The sequence below is a fragment of the Lontra canadensis genome, unplaced genomic scaffold (assembly GCF_010015895.1).
Source record: "Lontra canadensis isolate GAN:19392208 unplaced genomic scaffold, GSC_riverotter_1.0 scaffold36, whole genome shotgun sequence".
Taxonomy (NCBI): domain Eukaryota; kingdom Metazoa; phylum Chordata; class Mammalia; order Carnivora; family Mustelidae; genus Lontra; species Lontra canadensis.
Window position 1 is genome coordinate 4,036,898 of NW_022631030.1, and position 23,546 is coordinate 4,060,443.

Consider the following 23,546-nt stretch of genomic DNA (forward strand, 5'->3'; position numbering starts at 1 on the left):
TCTTAAAGAATGACAATAGACACTGCATTTAAAAAAAAAAATCCTTTAATAAACAAAATTAGTCCATCTGAAACTCCCCAATACAGTAAGGTCCTAGTCTTGGGTGGGTTGTAGCTGCAAGATTCCAGTTCCGAAGCAATCGGAGGCTCAGTGCAGACGCGGACGAACGGGCCAGTGCTGGTACGGAGGTGCGTGGCCCGCGGAGTAGTGGCCCGGGGGGAAGTGGGGCGAGCGACGGGGCCCGAGGGCCCGGCTGCGGTCACCGCGGGCGCGCGCACACCTCCTGCGGTCCCCACGGCCCGCGGGGCGCAAACCCGGGCCCCCGCCCCTCCCCCGCCGAGGCCCAGGCGGCGGTCCCCGAAGCGTTCGGCCCGCGGGTGCAGACGGCGGGGGGCGCCGGGGCCAAAAGTGAACGGTTCTTCCCGGCCGCGTCTGGAGAGTCCCGGCCCCGGCGCGCACCTCGGCCCTGCGTCAGAGCGGCGAGCAGCTCTTCCAGGAGGCGCCGCGGCCTCCCTGCGGCCCATCGGCGGTTCCGGAGCCCGGGCGGCTGAGTCACGGGCGCCGCGGCGGGCAGTTACGCGCCCCCGGCCCTCTCCCGGCGGCGGCGCTCGGGCCTCTGCGCCAGGCAAGCCGGGCCGCCCCCCGGCCTGGCGGCAGCGGGCACGAACACCGGCGGGCCCGCGCGGGGGAGGGGCGGGCCGGGCGGCGGCGGCGACGCGGGAGGGGGAGCCTAGCGCCGCGGCCGCCCGCCCCGAGCCCGACGTGGCTCAGCTCTTTCCGTGAGGGCGGTGGTGGCCCTTAAAAGGGCCTTTGTGGTGGCATAGGGGGGCCGGCTGCGGCTCGGGCGCCCCTCAGTACTCCTGAGAGGCCTGGGTGGCCTTCTTGCCCCCCGCGGGCGCCTTCGGCCCCACGGTGGCGCTGGTCTTCTTGGGCAGCAGCACGGCCTGGATGTTGGGCAGGACGCCTCCCTGGGCGATCGTCACGCCGCCCAGCAGCTTGTTGAGCTCCTCGTCGTTGCGGATGGCCAGCTGCAGGTGGCGGGGGATGATCCGCGTCTTCTTGTTGTCGCGGGCCGCGTTGCCCGCCAGCTCCAGGATCTCCGCGGTGAGGTACTCGAGCACCGCCGCCAGGTACACCGGCGCGCCGGCGCCGACCCGCTCGGCGTAGTGGCCCTTCCGCAGCAGCCGGTGCACGCGGCCCACTGGGAACTGGAGGCCGGCGCGCGACGAGCGCGATTTGGCCTTGGCGCGGGCCTTGCCGCCGGTCTTGCCGCGGCCCGACATGCTGCGCGAGGTAGAACAGCGGCGAAGAGGGACGCCTCGAACTGGACCAACGAACTGCCGCCCGCCGCAGTCCCAACTGCTGCCGCGCGCGCCCAGAGGCCGCCCTTATAAGCCCCCAGGGCACACCTCCGCGCCCTCCTGATTGGCTCTTTTCTCGAATACCTGCCTCCGGTTGGCTGCAGTTAACCCTTCCGTGACGCGCCACGGCTGAGGGAGCGCGCCCGCCGATTGGCCCAATTTGAAAACCTTTTGCCCGGGGAAAAAGGCGAGGAGGAGTGGTAGCACGCAGCCAGCCAACCCCTCCCTGAGCGAGCCAATCCACGTGAAGGGCGCCAGATTTAAACGCTACAACTGGAGCCCAGAACCGGAAGACAAAGAGGGTGGAGTCTGAGCCACCCCAAGAGACTCTGGGAAATCTGTGAGGGCCTAGGATTTTTAAAGGAACGGGGTCTGCGCCACTGCCTCCCCTTCCAGGTCTGGTCACTCTCCTTCTCCTTTCTCCCTCCTCCCATCCTGCAAAGGGAAAGTGAAAGAGAGAGGAAATGGGATCCCTTCCCTCTGTTCCCCTCAAAAAGTTCTGTCCCACACCAGACAAAGGTAACTCCAACCTTATGGCTCTCCCCGCCACTTGAAGTGTGAGGATTTCAATATTTATTCAACATGTTCCGTCTGATCTCAGTTCTTTCTGTTCACTTCTTTCTGCTATGCTGAAAGGAAAAGGACTGGGCAGAGGGATGGGCATCCTCTTGGCTCCACCAACCCTCCCAACCTACCCTCAAATGCCCATAGAGGAAATATACCTACAGGAACAACAAGAAGAAAAAGACAATACTTTATTGTCACCACTGGGAGCACCTGGCCCCCCCCACCCTCGTAGTCTGCCCTTACTAATCAGAATACTTAATTTATAGTCAAATATCAAGTAATTTTAAAGCCTGTGTCCCTATCCCCTGGCCAGGGTTCTATTCCCAGGCCCAACATTTTCCTTGAGAGTCCAAGTCATGGATAACTGCATAAAAGTGGCAGTATCCCAGCTCAGGCTGTAAAGACGGGACGGAGAGGGAGAGTGGCAGCTGAAGGAAGCCACAGGCAAAGTCCAACAGTCAGTAGAGGGCAAGACATGCCCAAGACGTCAATAATCACAGCGAAACGGAATCACTAAGTATAAAATCTGGGGGAGAAGAAGAGGTGGTGGGTAGAGGCCTGGGCCAGGAAGCATTCCTGGTTAGGAAAGAGGTTGGCCTGAGTCAGGAACCCTGCAGACTGTGCAGTAAAGGGCAAGCATCGGGGGACTCAGACATCGTAGAAGAGCCGGACAAGCTGGTACCGAATGGAGAAGGTGACGGCACTGCCAAGGATCTGTGAGGAGAAACACGCTAGAGTCAGAACCATGGAGAAAGGGAAACAAGGAGCTATAAAGCCCTTCCTTGACCACACCTGTAGCAGCAGCAGGAGCAAGGTCAGGTTTCTCTCATGCATGGGCCCGATGACCTTAAGGAGCAAGTTGATGAGGGTCATGTTGTTACACTCCGTGAAGCCACCATCCTCATGCTCGCTCTGGCGCACCGTCACAAGCTGGAGGCCCTCTGCTACCTGGAGGGGCCAGAGGTGGAGAGAACTTCAACTCTGCTTCAGCAATGGAGATCTGCTTCGTACTTCCAAACTCCCCTTGGATCTGATGCAGGCCTAGGATCCCCAGTCCCTGAATTCCAAATGACGGCCTAGACCCTTACCTCCTTGTTACCCTGTTACCTTTAGAATAAAGGTGCCCAAGAAAGAGAGGTTCTTGGTCTTGAACTTGGAATAGCTCATCTCCAGTTTGCCTGTCTTGGTATTGAGTCTGCAGGGGGAAGAGAGCTTTATGTGACTGGGCCACTACTCCAAGAACTCTCCTCACTGTAGTCAATTAATAGGAAGAGCACCAAACATGGCATCAAACGACCTAAGATCTATTTCTGGCTCTGCTTACTACTGTGTGATCAGAGCTAATTAAATTATGTAGGTGAATGTGCTCTGTAATTTAGAAGGGTTAACCATGTGGAAAGAGCCCTTCTTTGGGCCCACTCCCTTTGCACAGCAGATGAATAAGGCTGGCTTTACGCATCCCAAGTGAAAAAGCTACGATGTCCCTTTCAAGCCCCAAAGAGGCTACCTGGGAATACGGTGGCGAGGGCAGGGTATGATATGCAGGAGCTGAGGCAGTGAGTAGAGGAAGTTGAACACCTGGGGCATGAAGAAGAGTAGCATGGTCTTGCTGAAGTGTCCCAAGATGCCCACCACGGCAAAGGTCATGCCAGCAAAGTAACAGAAGGTATCTCCCACAAACACCCGTGATGGGTACCTGTGTGGGGGAGAGGATCTGAGCCAGTGGTGGAGGCACTATCCATCTTTTCTCTCACATTACACTCCCTGGGCCCTGGGCTAGCCCTGACTCTAGGTCTGGCCCAGAGGAGACTCTACCTCTTCCAGCAACTGTCCAGGACCCAAGGCCCTGCATTCATCTCTTCTGGAGGCTCCACAGCACTTGTTTCTAACTGCGAGTAGGCAGGGAGCAATTAGAATATTTCCAACTAGAGACCCAGAAAACGTTCAACATAGGTGTGTGCAGGTTTAGCCTCTCCAGGAGCTGGGTCATGGCCAGGACCATACTCATTCTACAATCACATAGCTATCCCCCTAGCCACAGGCCCACTTACCAGTTATGGTAGAGCAATCCCAAGGTGGTGAAAAAAAAGGGTATCATGAAGTAGAGGGAAAAGACATGATCATCTCGACAATCACCTTTGGAAGCAGGAGAAAAAGAAAGGAAAAGTTAGTTGATAGTACTTCCCTGCATATATGGGTCCTATTTTTGTCTCTAAGTTCTGCTGCAAGGGGTACTCTCCTTGTCTCCCAAGTCAAGAACTCACTACCCCTTTTGTGTCACCCAGGCAATTCCTAATATTCCACCCTCGTTCAGAACCCTTCGTAAATGAGTTACTGTCTTCAGTTTGGTTTAGATCAGTCAGACCTAGGTTTGAATACCAGTTTTACTTCCTGTGTGACCTCGATCATGACACATTTAAATTCTCTTGCCCCCAGTTTCCTCCACCATAAAATATGGTTCACAAGAACCCCTGCCACATGTTACAAAATTTAAATGAGATAATGCTTTAAAAGTGGTTGGTTTTTGTTTTTGTTTTTAAGATTTTATTTATTTGTCAGAGAGAGAGAAATAGCACACAAGCAGACAGAATGGCAGGGAGAGGCAGAGAGAAGCAGGCTCCCCGCTGAGCAAGGAGACCGAAGTGGGACTTGATCCCAGGACCCTAGGAGCATGACCTGAGCCAAAGGCAGTGACTTAACCCACTGAGTCACCCAGGCGCCCCTAAAAGTGGTTAGTTTTAATAAGCATTGATATCCATCAGCCAAAGACCACCAGAAACACACCTGCACTCAAAGCTGGGTTTACTGACTTGTAACAAGGGAAACATTGGAGATTACACACCACAGGCAACCATGGGATGCCTCAGTAAGGGGGTATTAGGAGGATTTGTTTTAAGTGATTCTGGGGAGAAAGCAAGGAGATGGAGTTTTGCCCTAGACTGGGTGCTGTCAATGGAAGTAATTGTGTAAGTGAGCATCTCAGTTTTGTCTAAAAAACAGCAGGAACTGTTATCAGAAGGAAGCAGCAATTGCTCCCGTTAGCCAGAAGAGGGAGACCTTAGTCATCTTTGAAGGATGCACAAAATGTGGTTCTGTCTATACTTGGACATGTTTAGGGAGGGACCTGGGTTTACTCTATATCATGGTCATAGACTGACCCTGTCTGACTTAGAAGTTCTGTGAAATGGTTTACATTCAACAGAAGATTATGGCCTACCTATTAGTGCCATCCAACTAAAAATGACAGGGCTGCTATTTTTCTTTCTTTACATTTAATATATCTTCATATATTGCTTTTTTTCCCCCAGAACTCCCCAAAGCCAGGTATCAGGCAACTTCCTTAGCACTCAGACTTCTCTTCTCTCCCTACTCCCAATCCCACCTACCTTCCAGCTCCACCAGATTGAAGATGATGATGGAAGCAGCAATGACTAGTGACTGGCCAGCCTCTAGGCCATTAATTCCTGCTAGGATATTGATGGCATTGGTACAGAACACTGCCAGCAGCCCCATGTAGACATAGTACAGGATCCCTGGGGGAAGAAGACAGAAGTGTGCCACCCATAGAAATGAGGACTTAAGGATATTCTGCTGAAAAAAGTGGTAGGGACAGAGGATTGGACGAAGGACCAACAGAAAGGATCTTAGAAGACACAGGGATAAGTCAGGGACACTTGGAGGAGAATCTGGAGTACCAGGAATGATGCTCTGCTAGATATCTCCCAGGGTGAGGGTGCCCTGAAGTAGGGGCCACAGGGGCAGCGGTGGCAGGGCTACTCACCCAAGTCCAGGTGCAGGCCAAGAATGGGCCGGAAAGGCTTGGGCACCACAATGGTCGTGTTGCCAAAGTTGGTGAAATAGACCATGAGAAGAGGTAGTGAGGCAGCTGTAGGCAGCAGCAGCTTATGACGCCAGCGCAGATTCAGTACATCATCCGCAAAGCCCAGGAAAATCATGCAGCAGATGGCAAGGAGCGCACCTATCAGGGCCACAAACTGGGGGAGGCTCGGGCAGGTCACAGCTCAAGCCTGCGCCCACTTCACCTTTCAAAAACTACCTGTCTTTTTGCTCGTTCCTCAGCCCCTCCACCCAAACCCAAACAACCCCAGCTCTCTCAGGTAGCTTCCAGACCCCGGCCACAAGCAACCGCCCCCACTCACCCACTTACTTCATGGTGCGGGAAGGCTTTACACCGCTCCTCCATAAAGCAGTTCAGGAAAGGGAAAGGGATGAAGCAGAAGAGGATGATAAGGAAAACAGCACCGCTGATCACTCCCTGGGACTCTGGGCTGTGGCCCAGCAGCAAAGGGAGGGGGCGGAGGGAGAGGAAAGGGGGCGTGGTCACTCACTAGTGCGGGCACACCAGTGCGGGCCCATCTAAAGAGGGAAGGGGGTGGGGAAGGCCACCAGTGCTGGAATCCCTGATACACCCGAGGGTCCCCTCAACCACAACATCCCTTCCCAGTGTTAGCCAGTGCTGCCCTTCATCTCCCAGAATCCCGACCTGTCAGCAGAGTTAGGGCTCCGTCTCCGCGGGGTCAGGCACCCCACTTCCCGCTCGTGCCCTGCGGGACCCTTCCTCTGCCCTTGCCTCCCGCCCGGGACCCGGGTGCCACCGCTCACATTTGCTGCCGGCCGGTTTTGTTGAGGTCCTGGCCACAGAGGTGCGCGGCGATGAAGTGGCCACGGAAGGCGGGGATGAGGGTGACTGTAGCCACAAATCCCAACAGCGAGCCGATCAAATTCACCAGTAGCGGCATTGGCAACTCCGGGAAGGCCCACATGACGACCAGGCAGGGGCCCCGCTCCGCCACCTCCTCCGCTAACGGACAAGCCGGGCGGAAGACTTGGGCCTCCGGCAGAGAGGAGTGTCCGCTCCCCACAGGCTGGGTTTTCCCACAGCAGCCTGAACGAAATCTAACAACTCTGACTTGAGGCGCGCTCAGGACTCCCGCGAGCCTCTACAGCGCAACCTCGGCTGTAACCCCACTGCATGCACTTGCATACCCACTGTTTCCTCCCGGATCTTGTTCGCAGAGCAACCAGCGTCCTGGAAGGCGGCGGCGGCCATTTTTAATATGGGCACGTAAAGAGGGGGGACCCAAATTGTCCTTTAAACTGTGTCTTTATTTGAGAGTGTTCACCACGAGGGTATTGGGAAAACAACTAAAGACAGAAAAACAAAAGCGGATACTCTCCTAACGCCATATTAAAAGTGTATAGCCCGAAGCGGACAAACTCTTTGCCCGGTTCCAAGATGAACACCTCCTGTCCCACGTGTCTGACACGGCTTACTCCTGGTTCCACGTCAGTTTTAGGTCCGCCGGCCGCAGCCGGTCACGTTTAAAGGGCCAGTACCCCGCGTTTCCTCTGGGCTACCCCTAGAGCGGGAAGATGGCTCTTGGAAGCAACGGGGAAGGCAGGAGGGACGAGGGTGAGGAGCCTCTCCTGCTCGCGGTAGAAAACCTGTTGCCAACGTAGTCGGAAGTCAAGGTAAACGCAGCTTAGTTCCCGGGAACGCAGCTACACTTCAGAAGCTGCTGTAAATTCTAAAGCCGCCGAGACACTTGATAAGTCCCTCCCACTCCTCCCACTCCTCCCACTCCATGTTTTTCTTGTCCTCGAGTCAGGTACTTCGCCTTCATCATCCCACCGCCTTCTGCCCCCGCAGCAGCAGTAGTTGCTGAGCAACCCAGCGGGGCACTTCACCGCTGAAGGGACTGGCAGTGCCCTCCGGTCTTGAATTTAACCCGGGACTTGGCTTTCCTTGGTCCTCCATTGTGCCAAGCTCCCAAACTGAGGAGGAGAGGCTGTGGCTAAGGAAGCAAGAGACTCAGCCCCACACGTGGCTTCCTGCTGGCCCTCTTCCTCCAGGTTACGGTGTCTTCTGCTTGGCACCTGTGTCCTTGCAAATAACAGTTCACCAGCTTCATTCCCTTTCATTCACCAGCGGGGTCTCAGTGGAAAGTGATTTACGTCCCATAGAGAGGTTAACCACCATCTGGGACTACGGAGACAACTTGAGTATCCCCTCACTTTGTCCGCTCTTGGAAATCCCCTGCTCCAGAAGTCAGGGTCAGGTTGACTCTTTTTAGGCCAAAGATGGTCTCTCCTGCCTCTCAAAACTAAACTACGTGTTAAATGTCCCTCCTACTTGAAGGCAGCTCTAATTAGCAACAAAAACTGTGCATGTATGAAATATACTTAATATACATATAGTAATCGCAGTAACATACTTGATAGTATTCCACCAGATTTTCAGTACCTCTTATCCCACAGATAATGTGTGTGTGTGTACATGTACATATGCATTTGTGTCTTTTAGACTGGAAACTCCCTAGAGGCAAGTGTTTTCTATTCCACAGAGTATCCCCATGGGGCTAAGGACACAGAGATATCTGTATACAAGGCACCCACACAATGAGTCTGTGTCTTAAAGAAAGACAAATGGCAATTGGAGCACATGAAAAGAGCAATTAGTTGTGACCAGGGGAGGTAAGTAGTCTCTCCAAAGATTTCGGTAGGTGGTAATCGTGGAAGGGCCTCCCAAGTAGGGGAAGTGAGACTCCAGGAGCAGGTGGAAAGGAGGAGCTTGTGGGAGCCTCAGAGGAGGCAGCATTCAGTTATCTTGTTGATCAGGAGCAGGCTGAGACTCCCTGGAGGTTGGAGGGACAGCGTATCTATTTCCTTCCTTATTAGGAGTTCAGTCCTAATAAATCTTCCTTCCAACCTGGCATCAGGAACCTCTGACTCTTCTCCAGAGATCATTAGCCACCCCCCAACCCCCGTACAACCCCCACTGGAACAGGGTTGGGAGGGGACTTGTTCAAAGACAAATCACTAGAGATTCCTCATCCAATATACATGTTACCATCAGAACATGGTTACTGGGGTACTGGCATTACAATATTTTTGTTCCCATGATGGAAAACGCCCAGTTGATTATCAGCCTAATTAGGAGAAGCAAATACAGGACTTGGCCACACTTGAAATTTTGTGCCTTTCCTGGTAAAAATTCAAAACATTTGCCTGAATGTTAAAGCTGGTCCTAGAATTCACAGATCAGGTGAGTTGTCGGTGGCTTCTGCTGGTTTCTTGGGCTGAGTAAACAACATCTAAGATGCGTGTCTCCTACTAGGAGGCCCTGAGTGCCTCCCACTGAGCAAGGCCAATCTGTTGTTAAGTTGGATTGCCTATCAAAGTCTGTCCCAAATATGTCTTACAGTGCCTAAAAAGTCCATGAGACAGCTTTGGATAGTCTGGGGCAATGACACTTGCAGGACCCTATCCCTGGCTCTTTCCAGGCAGTTGAGTTACTTTTTCCTTTTCTTCCTGCTTCTCCCCTATCAGTGTATCAGAAGTTGTTAGCTGAGGGGTGCCTGTGTGGCTCAGTCGTTAAGCCTCTGCCTTTGGCTCTGGTCATGGTCCTGGGGTCCTGGGATCTGGCTCCCTGCTCAGTGAGGGGCCTGCTTCTCTCTCTCCCACTCCCCCTGCTTGTGTTCCCTCTCTCTGTTTCTCTCCCTCTGTCAAATAAATAAATAAAATCTTAAAAAAAAAAAGTTATTAGCTGAAAGCAAGCCCCAAGATATCCCATTCCATTGAGATAACATGAGCTTTCAAAAGATGCAAACAATATAGAAATTCTTAGTGTTGGCATGTATAATGGAATATCTTGTTAGACTTAAAATTACAAAGGATTTACTAATCCCTACTATATTTGCGGGAAACTTTTAAGTACTGCCAGGACACAAAGTGATATAAATGCACTCCCCTTCCCCCCAGCAAAGAGTCTGCTTTAGCATATTAAAGCACCTTGGTTGAATATGAGAAAAGACAGATGACTGTGACAGAGGCCCCACTCTTTTTTTAAAAAATATTTTGTTTATTTGTTTTATTTTATGGGGTTGGGACAGAGGGAGAGGGAGAGAATCCAAAGCAGACTCCACGCTGAGCATAGAGCCTGATATGGGGTTCAGTTCCACAACCCCGTGATCACGACCTGAGCCAAAACCAAGACTTGAACTGAGCCACCAAGGTGCCCTTATAGGGTCCCTGCTCTTTTTTTTCCTTAAGATTTTATATATATATTTAAAGATTTTATTTATTTATTTGACAGAGAGAGTCAGCACAAGCAGGGGGAGTAGGAGAGGGAGAAGCAGGTCCCTCACTGAGAAGGGAGCCTAGTGCAGAGCTCGACTCCCAGGACCCTGAGATCATGACCTGAGCTGAAGGCAGACGCTTAACCAACTGACCGACCCAGGCACCCCAAGATTTTATATATTTTTTAAAAATATTTTATTTCCTTATTTAAGAGAGAGAGAGAGAGAAAGCATGCCAGCACAAGCAGGGGGAGCAGCAAGCAGAGGGAGAGAAAGAAGCAGGCTCCCCATTGAGTAGGTTCCATCCCACAAGATCCCCAGAACCACAACCTGAGCCAAAGACAGACACCCAATGAACTGAGCCACCCAGGCACCCAAAGATTTTTTTATATTTGAGAGAGAGAATGAGAGAGAGAGAGCATGAGCAGGGGGAGGGGAAAGAGGAGGGGGGCCAGGGAGAGAGAAGGGGAACAGGGAGGGAGCCCGCTGAGTAGGGTGTCCAACATGGGGCTCAATCCTAGGACACCAAGATCATGACCTGAGCAGAAGTCAGACGTTTAACTGACTGAGCCACCCAAGCGGCCTGACAGGGTTACCACTCTAAAGCAGCTTCCTCGTGAGTGGGAAAAGCAGACATAAACAATCAGCTAGACTCTAAGACAGAATAAGTGCTAGAGATCTAAGTAACAAGTGGAAGGAAGAGTAGTGGGGCTAACATGGGAGACTCACGTGAGACTGAACCGTGAAGCAGTGTCTGGCCACCCAGAGCCCAGTGCTTAGTGGAGGAGTTCAGGAAATAAATCCAAGAACTCAGATCCCTAGAGAACTGAGATCCCTAGGAGGTTGGAGGGTTCCTGAAGAAGGATTCCTGGGGAGGAGGGTCTGCATAGTGAAACTGTGCACCTAGGCAACTTCTTATATAACCTGCTTCCCTAGCTCTAGCCACTTTGCCCAATGACAGCTTACTCTTGGGGTCTGGCCCTGAGTTCTCTCCTCCCTTCATTGCATGTCTTTTCCTCCCTTTATGATTAGAAACTTGCATTCTCAGGGCACCTGGCTGCCTCAGTTGGAAGAGCATGAGATTCTTGATCTCAGGATCCTGAGTTTGAGCCCTATGTTGGGTGTAGAGATTAATTTTTAAAAAATTAATAAACTTTAAAAAAATGCTAGGAATCTTCCATGATTTTTGGTGTCCAGTGATGATGCACGGGCAGGGCTATAGCAAGGCTTGTCCATCACCAGCCATCTCCCCATCATTCCTTACAGTGAATTCCTAGCATCCCAGGCTACCCCACCGCTTCCTCTGGTTCAGGAACCCTGTTGCTGACCTGCCAGATCCTGCCTAGCTCTGCAGCCCCACACTCTAGAAGGCATTGTATTCCCAGATATTCATTCCTTGGACTTACTGACTAGATTGGGGAGAGAGATTAATACCTTCCCTGTTGCCTATCTGGGAGCTGAACCCTTGGCCATATGTAGCTGGAGAAGAAGGGTCTCTTGGGGAATGAGGGTTCCTTTGAATCCTGTTGCAAGAGTTCCCTCCCCCTCCCTTCAGAGGGAAATGACAAGCCCCTGTCCTATACAGATGGAATCTACTCCCTCAAATCTAGGAAAAAGGATGGATCCTGGGGCCAGAGTGTACCTGTAGCATCATTTTGTGTGTATTTGTTGGGATATCACATATTTGGATGACATCACATTTTCTGCTAAATCTATTGATAGTCCATGGCTACACTGCCAGCTCCCTTCTCATTACCACCTCTTCTACACGTGCTCCAAAGGCAGGAGCTGTTACTATGGAAATATATTATTTTTAAAAACAGAAACAGCCCCAGGCTTGGGAAGTATCTCCAGAACAAACCCACACGAGCAAGGAGGTTAATAGGGTGTTCCTGAATCCCAGCTCCTAGTGGGAGGGAGGTGGTGGTGGTGAAGGGGGCTTAATATTCCATGTTCTATTCTCAGAGTCTACCAGGTTCAGGTTCTTTCCGGTCGGTAGCTCCTGGACTACTGCCAGGCACTTCTATCTAGGAGGGATGCTCTGCACTTAGTTATCCAGGGCCTAGTTTAGGCCAAGAAATGGGAAGGTGCTGAGCCTGGCGGTGTTGAGAGAAGGGGGCGACGCTATCCACGGAGTTCAGGTCCTTCTTAACCCCCACAACGCGTCTAAACTGTAGAAATCTAAGCTGCGCAGAGGAAGTCAGAGACGGTATCTCAAGTGAGTGAAGTTACTCCTGCTGTGAGAGCTCAGGGGAAGGGGAGAACCCCGGTTTCAGTATGGGGCGGGGTGGTCAAAGATCCCGCCTATTTTCAACCCCGGAACCTCCTCCACTCTGTGTGGTCCTCCCGCCCTCCTCCAAGCCCTGGAGCCCCGGGCTCGCCAAGCCCCGCCCAGCGCGGGTGCGGCTCCTTTAAGGGCGGGTGGGGGCGGGGCGCCGGCCGTGTTGTCAGTGTCAGCTTTGCGCACGCAGCCCTTCCGGAGCCGGTGCCGGTCCTCGATCCCCCACGTCTCTGCAGACGAGTCCCCGCCCGGGTCCGGGAGGGCCCGCGCCGTGGGAGGAGTCGGGCGCTGGCCGGAGACTAACCCAGGTCGGACTGCCGGACCAACCAAGGAGGGAACCGGACCGCGCAGAGAGGGACCCCGACGTCGCGACCCCCCCAGGACTCCTCTCATCGATCTGTGGCACCCGCTAGTTCCGGACACCCAGCCCCGCAGAGCCCCCGAGCCCGCGCGCGCCCAGCCCCGGGGGAGCCCGCCCCAGCCCCGCGGCCCGCCCGGGCCATGCTCCCCCGGGGCAGCGGCTGAGCCCGAGCCGGGGCCCGGATCGGAGCCCGCGCGGAGCATGGATCCGGGCTGGTGGCAGCAGGACGTGGGCTGGGCGGCCCTGCTGATCCTTTTCGCCGCCTCGCTGCTCACGGTGTTTGGCTGGCTGCTACAGTATGCCCGGGGCTTGTGGCTGGCGCGGGTCCGTGGGGGCCGGGGCCCGGGACCCGCCTTAGCTGCGGAGCCCGCGGGCTCCCTGCGGGAGCTGGGCGTGTGGCGCTCGCTGCTGCGGCTGCGGCCGACTCGGGCCGGCGCCCCCGAGGAGCCAGGCGTCCGGGGCCTCCTGGCGTCGCTCTTCGCCTTCAAGTCTTTCCGAGAGAACTGGCAACGGGCTTGGGTGCGAGCGTTGAACGAGCAGGCCTGCAGGGACGGGGTGAGTTGGACAGGAGCACCTGAGTGTTCCCCTCACTCAGCCTTTCCTTCCAAGGGAGGGAGGGAGGGTCTGCTTCTGCCTGGAGGACCAGATGGGGGTGGGGATCAGCTGGAGAACCCTATGGCTTCTCTTCCCCTCTGGGATTAGAGAAAAGGGTGCAGGTGAGGCTGGAGGTTGTGGAAATCTAGCCATGTCCCATATTCTCTATTCTGTGGTGGAGGTACTCTCTGGCTCCAAACCTGAGCACAAGTTGCTGTTCTCATAGCAACGCTAATCCCTGGGCCTGAGGGCACTTCCGTGTAGCCTGGGTGCTGGTTGTGTTGGAGGAACGGGGATGGCAGGGAAACAGGTGCACCTGCAGAAGGAATTTGCCTGGTCCTCATGCCACCACACCCAGTTAACATTTCATGCCCCTAATCCCTGGTTTGACCAGGCAGATAGATCCCCAAGGAGCATGAATTACCAACCCTGCCAAGCCTTTAGTAATTTCACTGATACAGACTAGCACATCCTCCTTCTTGCTGACCTGCAGCATATATATCGAGGAAAAGGTGTTAAAGTGGAGAGCAGATCTGTGCCCTTCTCAGTGGATGAGCCTGGAGCTGCCCCTTGAGGGTCAGTCACAAACCAGCCCAACCTACTTCCTCCCATTGCACCATGGGCATCTGGTCTCCCAGGAAGTAGGGCAGGAAGCGTGGTCATAAGACTGAGGTAGGGTGGGAGGTAGAGGCCTCCCTGTCATGGGGCCCTCTCCCATCCTGGCGCAGTGATCTCTCTTCGTCCTCACTGTCTATCAGCCTCCTGCCCAGAGGGTTCTCTAGCTCCAGCTCCCACTAGGGCTTTGCTAGCTCTCCAGATGCCTAGAAGCAAAAGTGGCCACACAAGAAGTTGCCCGGTCTCCTCTGTCCAGCTAGCCAGCAGAAAGCCAGATGGCTTCTGTTAGTCCACATCTTGAACTCATCACTCCGCCCAGTTTTTCCTGTACCTTGTCCCTAGGTCAGGAGTGGCTCCTCGGGACAGCTGACTCAGCTGGACATTGGCCTCCCTTGCAGGGGGTGGGGAGATTGGGGTTCCAAGCATCCATCTCCCTATCTCCCTGGGCCTGGCCTTCAAACAAGCCAGCGACAGGAACAGAGAAGTTGGTATTCCCTGATTTGCCAGGCTCATGAGTCCCGTGAATTTGTTTCCTCCCATCCCAAGACCCGAGGAAGGGCAGCCAGCTCAATTTGTGCCCCCTCTTCAATTCTTCTTCCCATCCTGCTCTCTGGATGGTGCTTCAGTAGGCTGTTTCCGTCGCTGTATAAGAATTAGGAAACTCTTTCAAGACCTAAGCTAAGCAGCTTTCCGCTGCCTAATACCACCCTGCTGTTTGCCTTGAGGAATTAGCAGTCCCGGACCCTTGAGCCCTCTGAGCTTGCTTTTCTTCCCAGTCCCTCTGGGAAAGTTCCCCAAGGCCGTGCTGAGCTAGTCTTCAACCCCAACAATATGGATAGGGTCATACCCTTGAGTCTCCGCATCCTATTTATCTGGAAGAAGCCTTAGCCTCGTTTCTTCAACTCTTGTCTTGATTCAAGTGGCCTTGCTTCCTTTACCCTTAGCTCAGCTGTGTCTCTCTCTCCCCAGTTATATGTATGTACCAACCAAAACGTTTATTACTATTTTTTTCTATGCACACCTTTCTTTGGGGGTAGGTTGGGAGATGAAGAAGAAGGTGAGGGGAGAAGAGGGAGGCTCCTGATAATTCCAGGAGAAATCTAGGGTCTTCTGCTCAAGGTGATCTGATCTTTGAGGTGGTCTAGCTCGACAGCTCTCCCTAGTAACTGCAGGCCCCAGAGGGGTGTGGTTCTAGGGGAACACTTCCTGCCCTAAAGCCCTGAGCCAAGGAGGGGCCAGCAGCCAGCCTGCAGCCTCCGCAGTGCCAGGGCCCAGCCAATAACTGAGCAGGCCAGCCCTGTGGGGGGCAGCTCCAGAGACCTGAGCCTATGTCCACATTACTCCCTCAGAGTTCCATCCAAATCGCCTTTGAGGAGGTGCCCCAGGTCCCACCCAGAACCAGCATTAGTCATGTGACCTGCGTAGACCAATCGGACCGCACCATGGTAAGGGTTTGCGGGGCACTGCCTTCCACAGGGCCTGACGGGGGCTGATCCCAAGAGTTCCTTTTAGTCTGAGGGCTCTTGACTTGGGAGTCTCTGAATGCCTTTGGCATCCGAGGACTGGGTTCGGGAGGTCTGAGAGCCGCATTCAAATTACATGCGAAATGGGGCACATGTGTATGTGTCTGCATTTTTCTGGACGGGGAGTCTTTGGGTTTTATTTCTTTTATGGGCTTGTGACCCCAAAGAAGCCCCAAGGAAAAGCAGGTGGGGTAGGCTCTTTATAGGGCAGAGCGAAGCAGGGTTGAGCCCCCATCCTCCCATCACACCTGACCCTCGTTGCCTCTTTGCCTTGCTGGTCTCAGGTGCTGCATTGCCAGCTCTCTGCTGAGGAGGTGATGTTCCCAGTCTCTGTGACCCAGCAGTCCCCCGCTGCCGTCTCCATGGAGACCTACCACGTCACTCTGACACTGCCACCAACACAGGTGGAGGGGGATGTGGGAAACCGAGTTGGGTAGGGGGTGGTTCAAGGCCTCAGCCTTGCATTTGGGTTCCTCTCTGGGACAGAATCAGGGAAGGGAGGGTCCTGGGGAGTAGGGAGTCAGTTGGAGGCATGAGGCAAGTCAACCCACCCCTTTGTCCCTCCCCCGCAGTTGGAAGTCAGCCTGGAGGAAATCCCTGACGAGGGGCTGCTCGTGTCCTGGGCCTTTACTGATCGCCCAGACCTCAGCCTGACGGTTCTTCCCAAGCTGCAGGCCAGGGAGGTAAGGGGGCAGGCTGGGGCGGAAGAGGCAGAGCAGGGAGGCTATGCAGAGCTGGGGGCCCCATCTCTTTGTTTTCTTCACCATGCAGAGAGGCGAGGAGCAGGTGGAGCTCTCCACGATTGAAGAGTTGATTGAGGACGCCATTGTCAGCACCCAGCCGGCCATGATGGTCAACCTCAGGGCTTGCTCTGTGCCTGGAGGCCCGGTAAGTAGGTCCTCAAAGCAAATCGTTTGTAAGCGGAATGTCCCCAGTGTGCTCTGTTGGGATTCCTGTTCTTTTTACCTCCTTCTGCTCTTAGGTGCCCAGTGAGAAGCCACCCATGGTGCCCCAGGCACAACCTCCCATCTCCAGACCTACACGGTTATTCCTACGGCAGCTTCGAGCATCTCACCTGGGAAGTGAGTTGGAAGGTAAGAGCCAGAAGCAGCTGGGAGACTGCTAAGACTATGGGTGCAGGTGCTCCCTGTCCTTCTGCCAAGGGTGTGGCTTCATTATTCCTCAGTGGCTTCCTGTCTTTGATCTGAGCGTCATCTAATTTCTGGTTCCTCCCAGGCACTGGGGAACTGTGCTGTGTAGCTGAGCTCGACAACCCAGTGCAACAGAAGTGGACCAAGCCCGTGAGCGCTGGTCCCGAGGTGGAGTGGACCGAGGACCTGGCCCTGTAAGGAGTGACTCCTCCACCCCCACCCCTGCTCTCATGGGCAGACTGAGGATCAAACCCTTCCAGCATAGCTCTGGCATGAATCAGCTCTGCTGTCAGTACACTCTTGTGTGAGCCCCAGTTGTATGCTAGGCCCTGGCCTAGGTCCTGGGATACAGACATGACCAAGTTGATTGCAGGCTCCAGGCAGAGACAGATGTACATAAAGAAGATGGGATAAGGGCTCCAGTCAAGATTTGCCCTGGGCATGCTTAAGTGGGGGAGATTAATTCCCACAGGGGGGTAATAAAGATCAGAGTAGGCTTCGTGGAGGAGGTGGCATTTAAAGCACACCTTCCAGCAAGAATAAGATTTCAACAGAGTGTGACAGAAAAGTGTTTTTGGCAGAGGAAACAGCCTGAGCAAAGGGGAGGGGGGGGTTTGACACAGAGAGAGAGACAGGGAGGGCAAGACCAGGGAGGATCCATGCCCAGCATACTGCGCAGAACCCTGTCCTATTCCCTTGGTAAGAGAGGGTGTTTGTTTGTTCCATTTTTTAAAAAATTTCATTGATTTAAGTGATCTCTCCACCCAATGTGGGGCTCCATCTCATGACCCTGACATCAGGAGTCACGTGCTCTTCCACAACTCAGCTGGCCAGGTGCCCCTGGAAGAGAGAATATTTTTGGAGAGCAGGAGTTAATCCAATTGGAGCCCTTGTTCCTGCTTGTTTATGTACACCCCTCTTTGCCTTTGGCCTGTGATCAGTTCGAGGGTGGGTTTGGTTTGCTAATCGTCACCCTCCCTGCCTCACCTCCCCTTGGCCACAGGGATCTGGGCCCCCAGAGCCGGGAGCTGAGCCTCAAAGTGCTGAAGAGTGGAAGCTGCAGCGACTGTGAGTATGGGGCAGGGAGGAGCCCCTCTGCTGGGTGCTAAGTGGGGCCTGGTCATGGGCCCAGCTCACAATGCTGTCCCTTTCCCCAGCTGAAATCTTGGGCCAGATCACACTGTCTGTGGGCCCCCCTTCCAGACCTCTGTCCCGAAGACAGGTCTGCCCACTCACCCCTGGGCCGGGAAAAGCCCTGGGACCTGCGGCCACCATGGCAGTAGAGGTGAGAAGCTGAGCCCAGGGGGGTTGACGGGAGGACACCGGGGACTGGGGAAGGGCAGTCTTTGAGCTCCGCCTCTTTGCTCTTCCCCTTCTTGGCAGCTTCAGTATGAGGAGGGCTCCCCCCAGAACCTGGGCACTCCAACTCCCTCCACGCCACGCCCCAGCATCACACCCACCAAGAAGATCGAGCTAGACCGGACCATCATGCCTGATGGCACCATTGTGACCACAGTCACCACCGTCCAGTCCCGGCCCCGTGTAGAAGGGAAACTAGGTAAAGAGAAGGGAGCCCAGTTCAAGCCAGGGTCCCCTGGCTGCAGACCTGTGTGGGGCAGGGAAGGGCAAGGGAAGCCCTAATTCCAGCTCCTCCTGTTTTCCAGCCACAACTTCCTCATCATCTTTGTCTCTCAGACCTCCCCTTACATCCTTCCTTTTCCCCCACTGTTCCTCTCCTGCCAACCATCCTGGGATCCTGGGTCTGCCGGGCCCTCCTGCAGGACCCTTGCCCTTCTGTCTCCCCCGTTCCCTGCTGTCTTTTCACAGGTCTCCTGCCAGCCCTTTCCCCAGACCCAGGCACCTAGTTGTCCCTCCCTCCACCCTCAACCTTCTAGCACCTTTGGGATCTGCCAACTAACCCAGTGACCTCTGTGATACTTGTCTCACTCCTGGGGGCCCTCCATGACATTCTTCCCATTTCTGGGGGCACCACGGGGCTCCCCCTGCCCCCAGGCATCTTCATGGCATCTCCCCATGCCCTGGGTGGGCCCCACGACCCTTCCCCAAACTCCCATTGGTTCCCATGGTGCCTTTTTGCCCCCCCTGGCATCTTATTAATCACCTGTGTGATTAACTGTCCCTTAGTCACCCCTGCCCTCTGAGTCAGCCAAAGCCTGCATCTTAATACAGTAGGGGGTGGGGGCCACTTTAAGGCACCTCCCAGCTCACTGACCCTCCCCCACCCACCAGACTCCCCCTCCCGCTCCCCGTCCAAGGTGGAGGTGACTGAGAAGACGACAACTGTGCTGAGTGAGAGCAGCGGCCCCAGCAGCACCTCCCACAGCAGCAGCCGTGAGTGGGGGATCAGGAGGTGTGAGTGTCGGCGGGCATGGGGGCCCCAGAGTCAAGAAGCCATTTTGTGTGGGACCCAGGAGCCAGGGAGCAGTCAGGTTATCCAGCCTCTGTACCCCCCAGCAGGGGAGAGCCACCTTTCCAACGGCTTGGACCCTGTCGCAGAGACAGCGATTCGTCAGCTCACTGAGCCCAGCGGGCGGGCAGCCAAAAAGACACCCACCAAGCGTAGCACTCTTATCATCTCTGGCGTTTCCAAGGTAACATGGCTCTGAGGAGAGGAGCTGGGATAGGAAGAAAGCCCTGATGGGTCACTCCTGCCCATTAAAACATGTCGCTCCTGCCAGGTGCCCATTGCTCAGGACGAGTTGGCACTATCTCTGGGCTATGCGGCATCCCTGGACGCCTCCATGCGGGAGGACGCAGGAACCAGTGGGGGTCCCTCCTCCCCGCCCTCAGACCCACCAGCCACGTCCCCAGGACCCCTCGATGCCCTCTCCAGCCCCACCAGCGTCCAGGAAGCAGATGAGACAACACGTTCGGACATTTCTGAGAGGCCGTCTGTGGATGACGTTGAGTCGGAAACAGGGTCTACCGGTGCGCTGGAGACCCGCAGCCTCAAGGATCACAAAGGTGGGGAGACATTGGCAGCACCCCCTCCCTTTCTTTTATGCCCAGTATCAGGACCTGGGTCCTACTGGACACCTAGGGGAATGGGATTCTCAACCCAGTTTTGCCTTCTCCTTCCTCTGCTAAGGGATCCCCAGAGTTCCCAGCCTGTTTCAGCCAAGCCAGAGTAGAGAAGGAGAACTTACTGCCTAGGCTCCTGGCCTGGATCTGACAGGCGCCAGTGACAGCAAGGGATGCCAGAGTCTTTCCCTTTACCTACACTTTTCTTCTTGGGTCTAAGCACTTACGTTCTTTCCTATGGTCTTTCTTTTTTTCCTCCCCTCTCCTTCCATTCTGTACTCTCTTCCTTATGAGTATAAGGAATCCTACCCTGGGATCAACTCTAGGAATGTCCTTCTAGCAGCCACATGGCTGGCTCAGGGATAGGCGTGGTGCTTTTCTCACTTCTAAGGATGAGGGGCTTGCCCCCCACATTTTTATACCTCTGCCAATGAGTCTGTGAACCACAAATGTATTTAACTGTGACTTAAGCCTTCATCACTTCTTGGGATAATGAGATTCCTAAGTCCAAAGCCCGCTGTGTAAGCACTTTTCTCATTATGTTGGTTCTGAATTTACCTCCTTGAGGTTTTCCAGCTGCCCCGCTTCCTGCTTACATCCTGGAATTTGGTTGACGAGTCAGTGCCTACCTTGTCCTTCCATGACTTTATGGGCTTTTAGGAGTACCCTCTGCTCAGCCTTTGTCTTCCCATAGTAGAGGCCCAGTTGTCAGTCTGGTGCTCAGCGGCAGTAGCCAGGAGTAAACACAGGAATCCCATAAGCACCTCCATTTTTCTCCTTAGGAAAGATAGAAGGCATATTTTGTCTCTACTTTTTTTTGTAAGGAAGCCTGGCTTTTAGACAGAGGAACTGCTTCTGTATCTTCAACCCCTGAGCGCTTGGTCCTTTCTCTGCTCCCCACCTCACCCCATGCGAGCTGTGCCCCTCTCTCTGCCTCAGCCTCCCCTCTTCCCCCACAGTGAGTTTCCTGCGCAGTGGCACGAAGCTTATCTTCCGCCGGAGGCCTCGCCAGAAGGAAGCTGGTCTGAGCCAATCACACGACGACCTCTCCAACGCCACGGCCACACCCAGTGTCCGAAAGAAGGCTGGCAGCTTTTCTCGCCGCCTTATCAAGCGCTTTTCCTTCAAATCCAAACCCAAGGCCAATGGCAATCCCAGCCCCCAGCTCTGAGGGCCCTTCTCACCTCCTGAGCTAGGAGAGGGCAGGAGTCCTCTCAGCCCACCCCCCACATCCTCTTCCATTCCCCTTCCTGGATTCCCAACAGCCTGGGCCAGGGAAGCCCTCTGGGTTCCAGGAAGCCCTGTGCACCCTGGGCTGTGGGGCCAGTTGGAAGGGTACTTGCAACGGGAAGCATGAGACAGGCGGGCGCCCGTTGCTGAGGATGCAGAAGAGGGAGTGGGTGGCTGGGAGTGAGAGGAGGGCTCTGTCCCGGCACATGTGGGCATTCCTCAGAACTGGTTGCCTGCTGTTGACATTGGCCCCTCAGAGGAGCCCCAGGGTGCTCAGCTCCTCAGCTGGTCCTTCCTCCCCTATTTATTCTCTTTTCTATTTATATGTGTGGTCCAGGACCCTCAGCAAACAGATCAGAGAGGGCATCTCTCCCAGGTGACCCTTCTTTCCTGTCCCAGGAGGGTAGGCAGTTAATTCCCTTTGGGACAGGACTCCCATGTCTCCCTCAGGTCCCCACTCCGACCAGCACCAGTGTCTGCCTCTGGGGACATTGGCAGCTCACAGCCGGGCCGGTGCCCCGGAAGGGGGGCAGGTACTCCCCACCTCCCTGCCTCCCCTCCTGCTCCTCATCCCTCCCTCCCCTTTATTACTGTTTTTGTACTTGATGCCTTCTCCGTGAGCAGTGGCTCTGTAGGAAGGAGGGAGCCAGGAGCTGGGTGGAAGCCTTCCCCAGAGAAATGGCTTCAGGGGCTTCATTAAAGACTGTGATGATGATGGCACAAGAGCAGGGCTACACCTCTGTGTGTTGGGAGATGATGATGTCCATTGCTGTGTGATGGCTTGGAATTTAATTTATTAAATTAAAGTCAAATTGGAGTTTATAATCTGGTTCTCCTTTGAAAGGTCAGTGAGCAGCTAGGCTGTGGCATTGGTAGGGTGGGAAGATCAGAGACGGGGGGGGGGGGCCCAGATAGTGTGGTGGGGTAGATGACACACATGTTGGGTCTGCTAAGAAGTTCATGCAGGGAAGAAGGGATGCGTGGAGAGACGATGGGAGAACGAGTCTTTGAAGGGTGAAGTCATAGCAAAAAACATCAATCAGAGAAAAAAGTCAGTCAACTCGTACAGGCATCTTCATTCCCCTTTCTTGAATAGGCTGCTCCTTCCAGGATATGATAGGATCCTAAGCATGGATTCTGGATCTAGATGGCCTAAATTTGAGTCTCGGTTCTTCTAATTACCCGTGTGGCCTCGGGCAAGTTACGTTACCACAGAGTACCTCAGTTTTTTCATCTGTAAAATGGGAACTGTGATAGTAGCTATGACTTGGTTGTGGCTGAGAAGTAAATGCATGAAGTGCTTACTATTCTGCTGGCATATGGTCAATGCTGAATAAGTGCTAACTGTTGCCTCACAAGAGACAGATTGGGAGGGGGAAGTCTTATAAAGTTTTCATCATACTGAAAAGTCTTTCATTCCTAAATATGGCCAAGCTTCAGGGAGTTCTGGCTGCTAGCAAATTCTACACCCCTGGTTCCCGTTCTGTGGGACCTTACCCAGGATTTGAACCAGGTAAGCTGCTGCAGGATGTCAGACAGAGCCCTGGACCTGGGACAGAAAGCCCGAGTGTGCCACAGACACACCAAGTGACCTTGGACAGACCACTTCTCCTTTCTGGACCTCCACTTCCTCATCCCTAAAATGAAGAGTGACCTAGATAATCATTCAGGTCACCTCCAGCCTCACCATTCTAACTGACTTACATCACAGGGGGTTTAGGGCACATGCCTTTGGGTAGGCAGCATGGAACTGTCAATCTTTCCCATGTCCCATCCATACTAGTCACTGAATATAGGAATTTATTTATTTATTTATTTATTTATTTATTTGAAAGAGAGAGAGAGAGTGTGTGCACCAGCAGAGTGAGGGGCAGAGGGAGAAGCAGACTCCCAGTTGAGCAGGGAGCCTGAGAGGGGACTCAGTCCTAGAACTTGCTCTGAGCCCAATGCAGACACTTAACCACCTCGCCCCCCAAATATAGTATTTTTTTAAGATTTTATTTATTTATTTGACAGATCACAAGTAGGCAGAGAGGCAGGCAGAGAGGGAGGGGAAAGCAGGATCCCCGCTGAGCAGAGAGCCCGATGCGGGGCCCTATCCCAGGACCTTGAGATCATGACCGGAGCCGAAGGCCGAGGATTAACCCACTGAGCCACACAGGCGCCCCCCGAATATAGCATATTTAGTAAGAGTGGCAGAGTATGGATGTTTGGTTAATTTGGATATAGTGATATGCTCAACTCTAGGTCAAGAAAACTCAGAGATTTATCAATCTGTTTCCCTTGATCTAAGAAGTAGCTTATTTACTGAGAATAAAGAACAAATCTCAGGATATTCCTGAATTTTCCAACCAAAATTGTAGCTTGTTTTCAAGAGAAGCAGATTGAAATGGAAGTAAATAATGCTAGACAGCAAGATGTGGTCTAAAATTCTGGAGTCATGTGTGGATCCCAGAGCTATCCTGAAATTTTTGCTCTGTGAAAATTGTTTTGAATCTACATAGCTCTGTGAATGAATTTTTCTTCATGAAATTGCTAAATTAAAGCTAAAAACCATCTTCAGTGGTGTAAATCTGAATTAAAAGAAGGTTGGCATTTTGTGTATTACTATGACTGTACTTTTGAAGGAATGAAGTTGATAAACTATATTTTTATTACTTCAGAATTATATTTTTTTAAAAACCCGATTTTAAAATAGGGACAACGCCATAGTCCACTGTTA

General features: G+C 53.7%; 3 protein-coding genes and 1 long non-coding RNA gene across 8 annotated transcripts; 2 read left to right on the forward strand and 2 right to left on the reverse strand.

Annotated features, from left to right (window-relative positions):
* Window positions 1-33: 33 nt before the first annotated feature.
* LOC116874198 (histone H2AX) lies at window positions 34-1,359 on the reverse strand. The gene has a single exon (XM_032868695.1). It carries the CDS (start codon window positions 1,281-1,283, stop codon window positions 852-854), a length of 432 nt encoding a protein of 143 aa, XP_032724586.1. The 5' UTR covers window positions 1,284-1,359; the 3' UTR covers window positions 34-851.
* Window positions 1,360-2,099: 740 nt separating this feature from the next.
* Window positions 2,100-6,916, reverse strand: DPAGT1 (dolichyl-phosphate N-acetylglucosaminephosphotransferase 1). 4 transcript variants are annotated; one of them, XM_032868697.1, is made up of 9 exons: window positions 6,552-6,916; window positions 6,097-6,217; window positions 5,710-5,923; window positions 5,315-5,461; window positions 3,980-4,064; window positions 3,436-3,624; window positions 3,036-3,123; window positions 2,721-2,876; window positions 2,100-2,642 (listed from the first exon to the last, which is right to left on the reverse strand). In XM_032868697.1, the coding sequence occupies exons 1-9, from the start codon at window positions 6,710-6,712 to the stop codon at window positions 2,577-2,579; spliced, it is 1,227 nt and encodes a 408-aa protein (XP_032724588.1). In that variant the 5' UTR covers window positions 6,713-6,916; the 3' UTR covers window positions 2,100-2,576. The 4 variants fall into 4 exon arrangements, with proteins under 4 accessions (XP_032724588.1, XP_032724587.1, XP_032724591.1 ...); XM_032868696.1 differs by having other exon boundaries at window positions 2,100-2,876; XM_032868700.1 differs by lacking the exon at window positions 6,097-6,217 and having other exon boundaries at window positions 2,100-2,876; window positions 5,710-5,907; window positions 6,552-6,631.
* A 314-nt stretch (window positions 6,917-7,230) lies between these two features.
* LOC116874200 lies at window positions 7,231-9,348 on the forward strand. The gene is made up of 3 exons (XR_004383947.1): window positions 7,231-7,421; window positions 8,294-8,423; window positions 9,154-9,348. It is a non-coding gene; the product is annotated as an uncharacterized LOC116874200 (long non-coding RNA).
* A 3,120-nt stretch (window positions 9,349-12,468) lies between these two features.
* C2CD2L (C2CD2 like) lies at window positions 12,469-21,649 on the forward strand. Of its 2 annotated transcripts, none has more exons than XM_032868701.1 (14): window positions 12,469-13,224; window positions 15,228-15,323; window positions 15,686-15,805; window positions 15,974-16,084; window positions 16,173-16,289; window positions 16,384-16,495; window positions 16,638-16,746; window positions 17,556-17,620; window positions 17,710-17,837; window positions 17,936-18,110; window positions 18,803-18,904; window positions 19,028-19,164; window positions 19,252-19,537; window positions 20,554-21,649. In XM_032868701.1, exons 1-14 carry the CDS (start codon window positions 12,871-12,873, stop codon window positions 20,763-20,765), a joined length of 2,124 nt encoding a protein of 707 aa, XP_032724592.1. In that variant the 5' UTR covers window positions 12,469-12,870; the 3' UTR covers window positions 20,766-21,649. The 2 variants fall into 2 exon arrangements, with proteins under 2 accessions (XP_032724592.1, XP_032724593.1); XM_032868702.1 differs by having other exon boundaries at window positions 19,031-19,164.
* The last annotated feature ends 1,897 nt before the right edge of the window (window positions 21,650-23,546 follow it).

Coding starts and splice junctions, on each gene's coding strand:
- DPAGT1 (XM_032868696.1), bottom strand. CDS start 6,712: ATGTGGGCCTTCCCGGAGTTGCCAATGCCGCTACTGGTGAATTTGATC. Junction 5,924..6,096: donor AAGCCTTCCCGCACCATGAA/GTAAGTGGGTGA, acceptor AGCCTCCCCCAG/TTTGTGGCCCTGATAGGTGC. Junction 4,065..5,314: donor CAATCTGGTGGAGCTGGAAG/GTAGGTGGGATT, acceptor CTGCTTCCAAAG/GTGATTGTCGAGATGATCAT.
- C2CD2L (XM_032868701.1), top strand. CDS start 12,871: ATGGATCCGGGCTGGTGGCAGCAGGACGTGGGCTGGGCGGCCCTGCTG. Junction 15,324..15,685: donor ACCAATCGGACCGCACCATG/GTAAGGGTTTGC, acceptor TGCTGGTCTCAG/GTGCTGCATTGCCAGCTCTC. Junction 15,806..15,973: donor TGACACTGCCACCAACACAG/GTGGAGGGGGAT, acceptor CCTCCCCCGCAG/TTGGAAGTCAGCCTGGAGGA.
- LOC116874198 (XM_032868695.1), bottom strand. CDS start 1,283: ATGTCGGGCCGCGGCAAGACCGGCGGCAAGGCCCGCGCCAAGGCCAAA.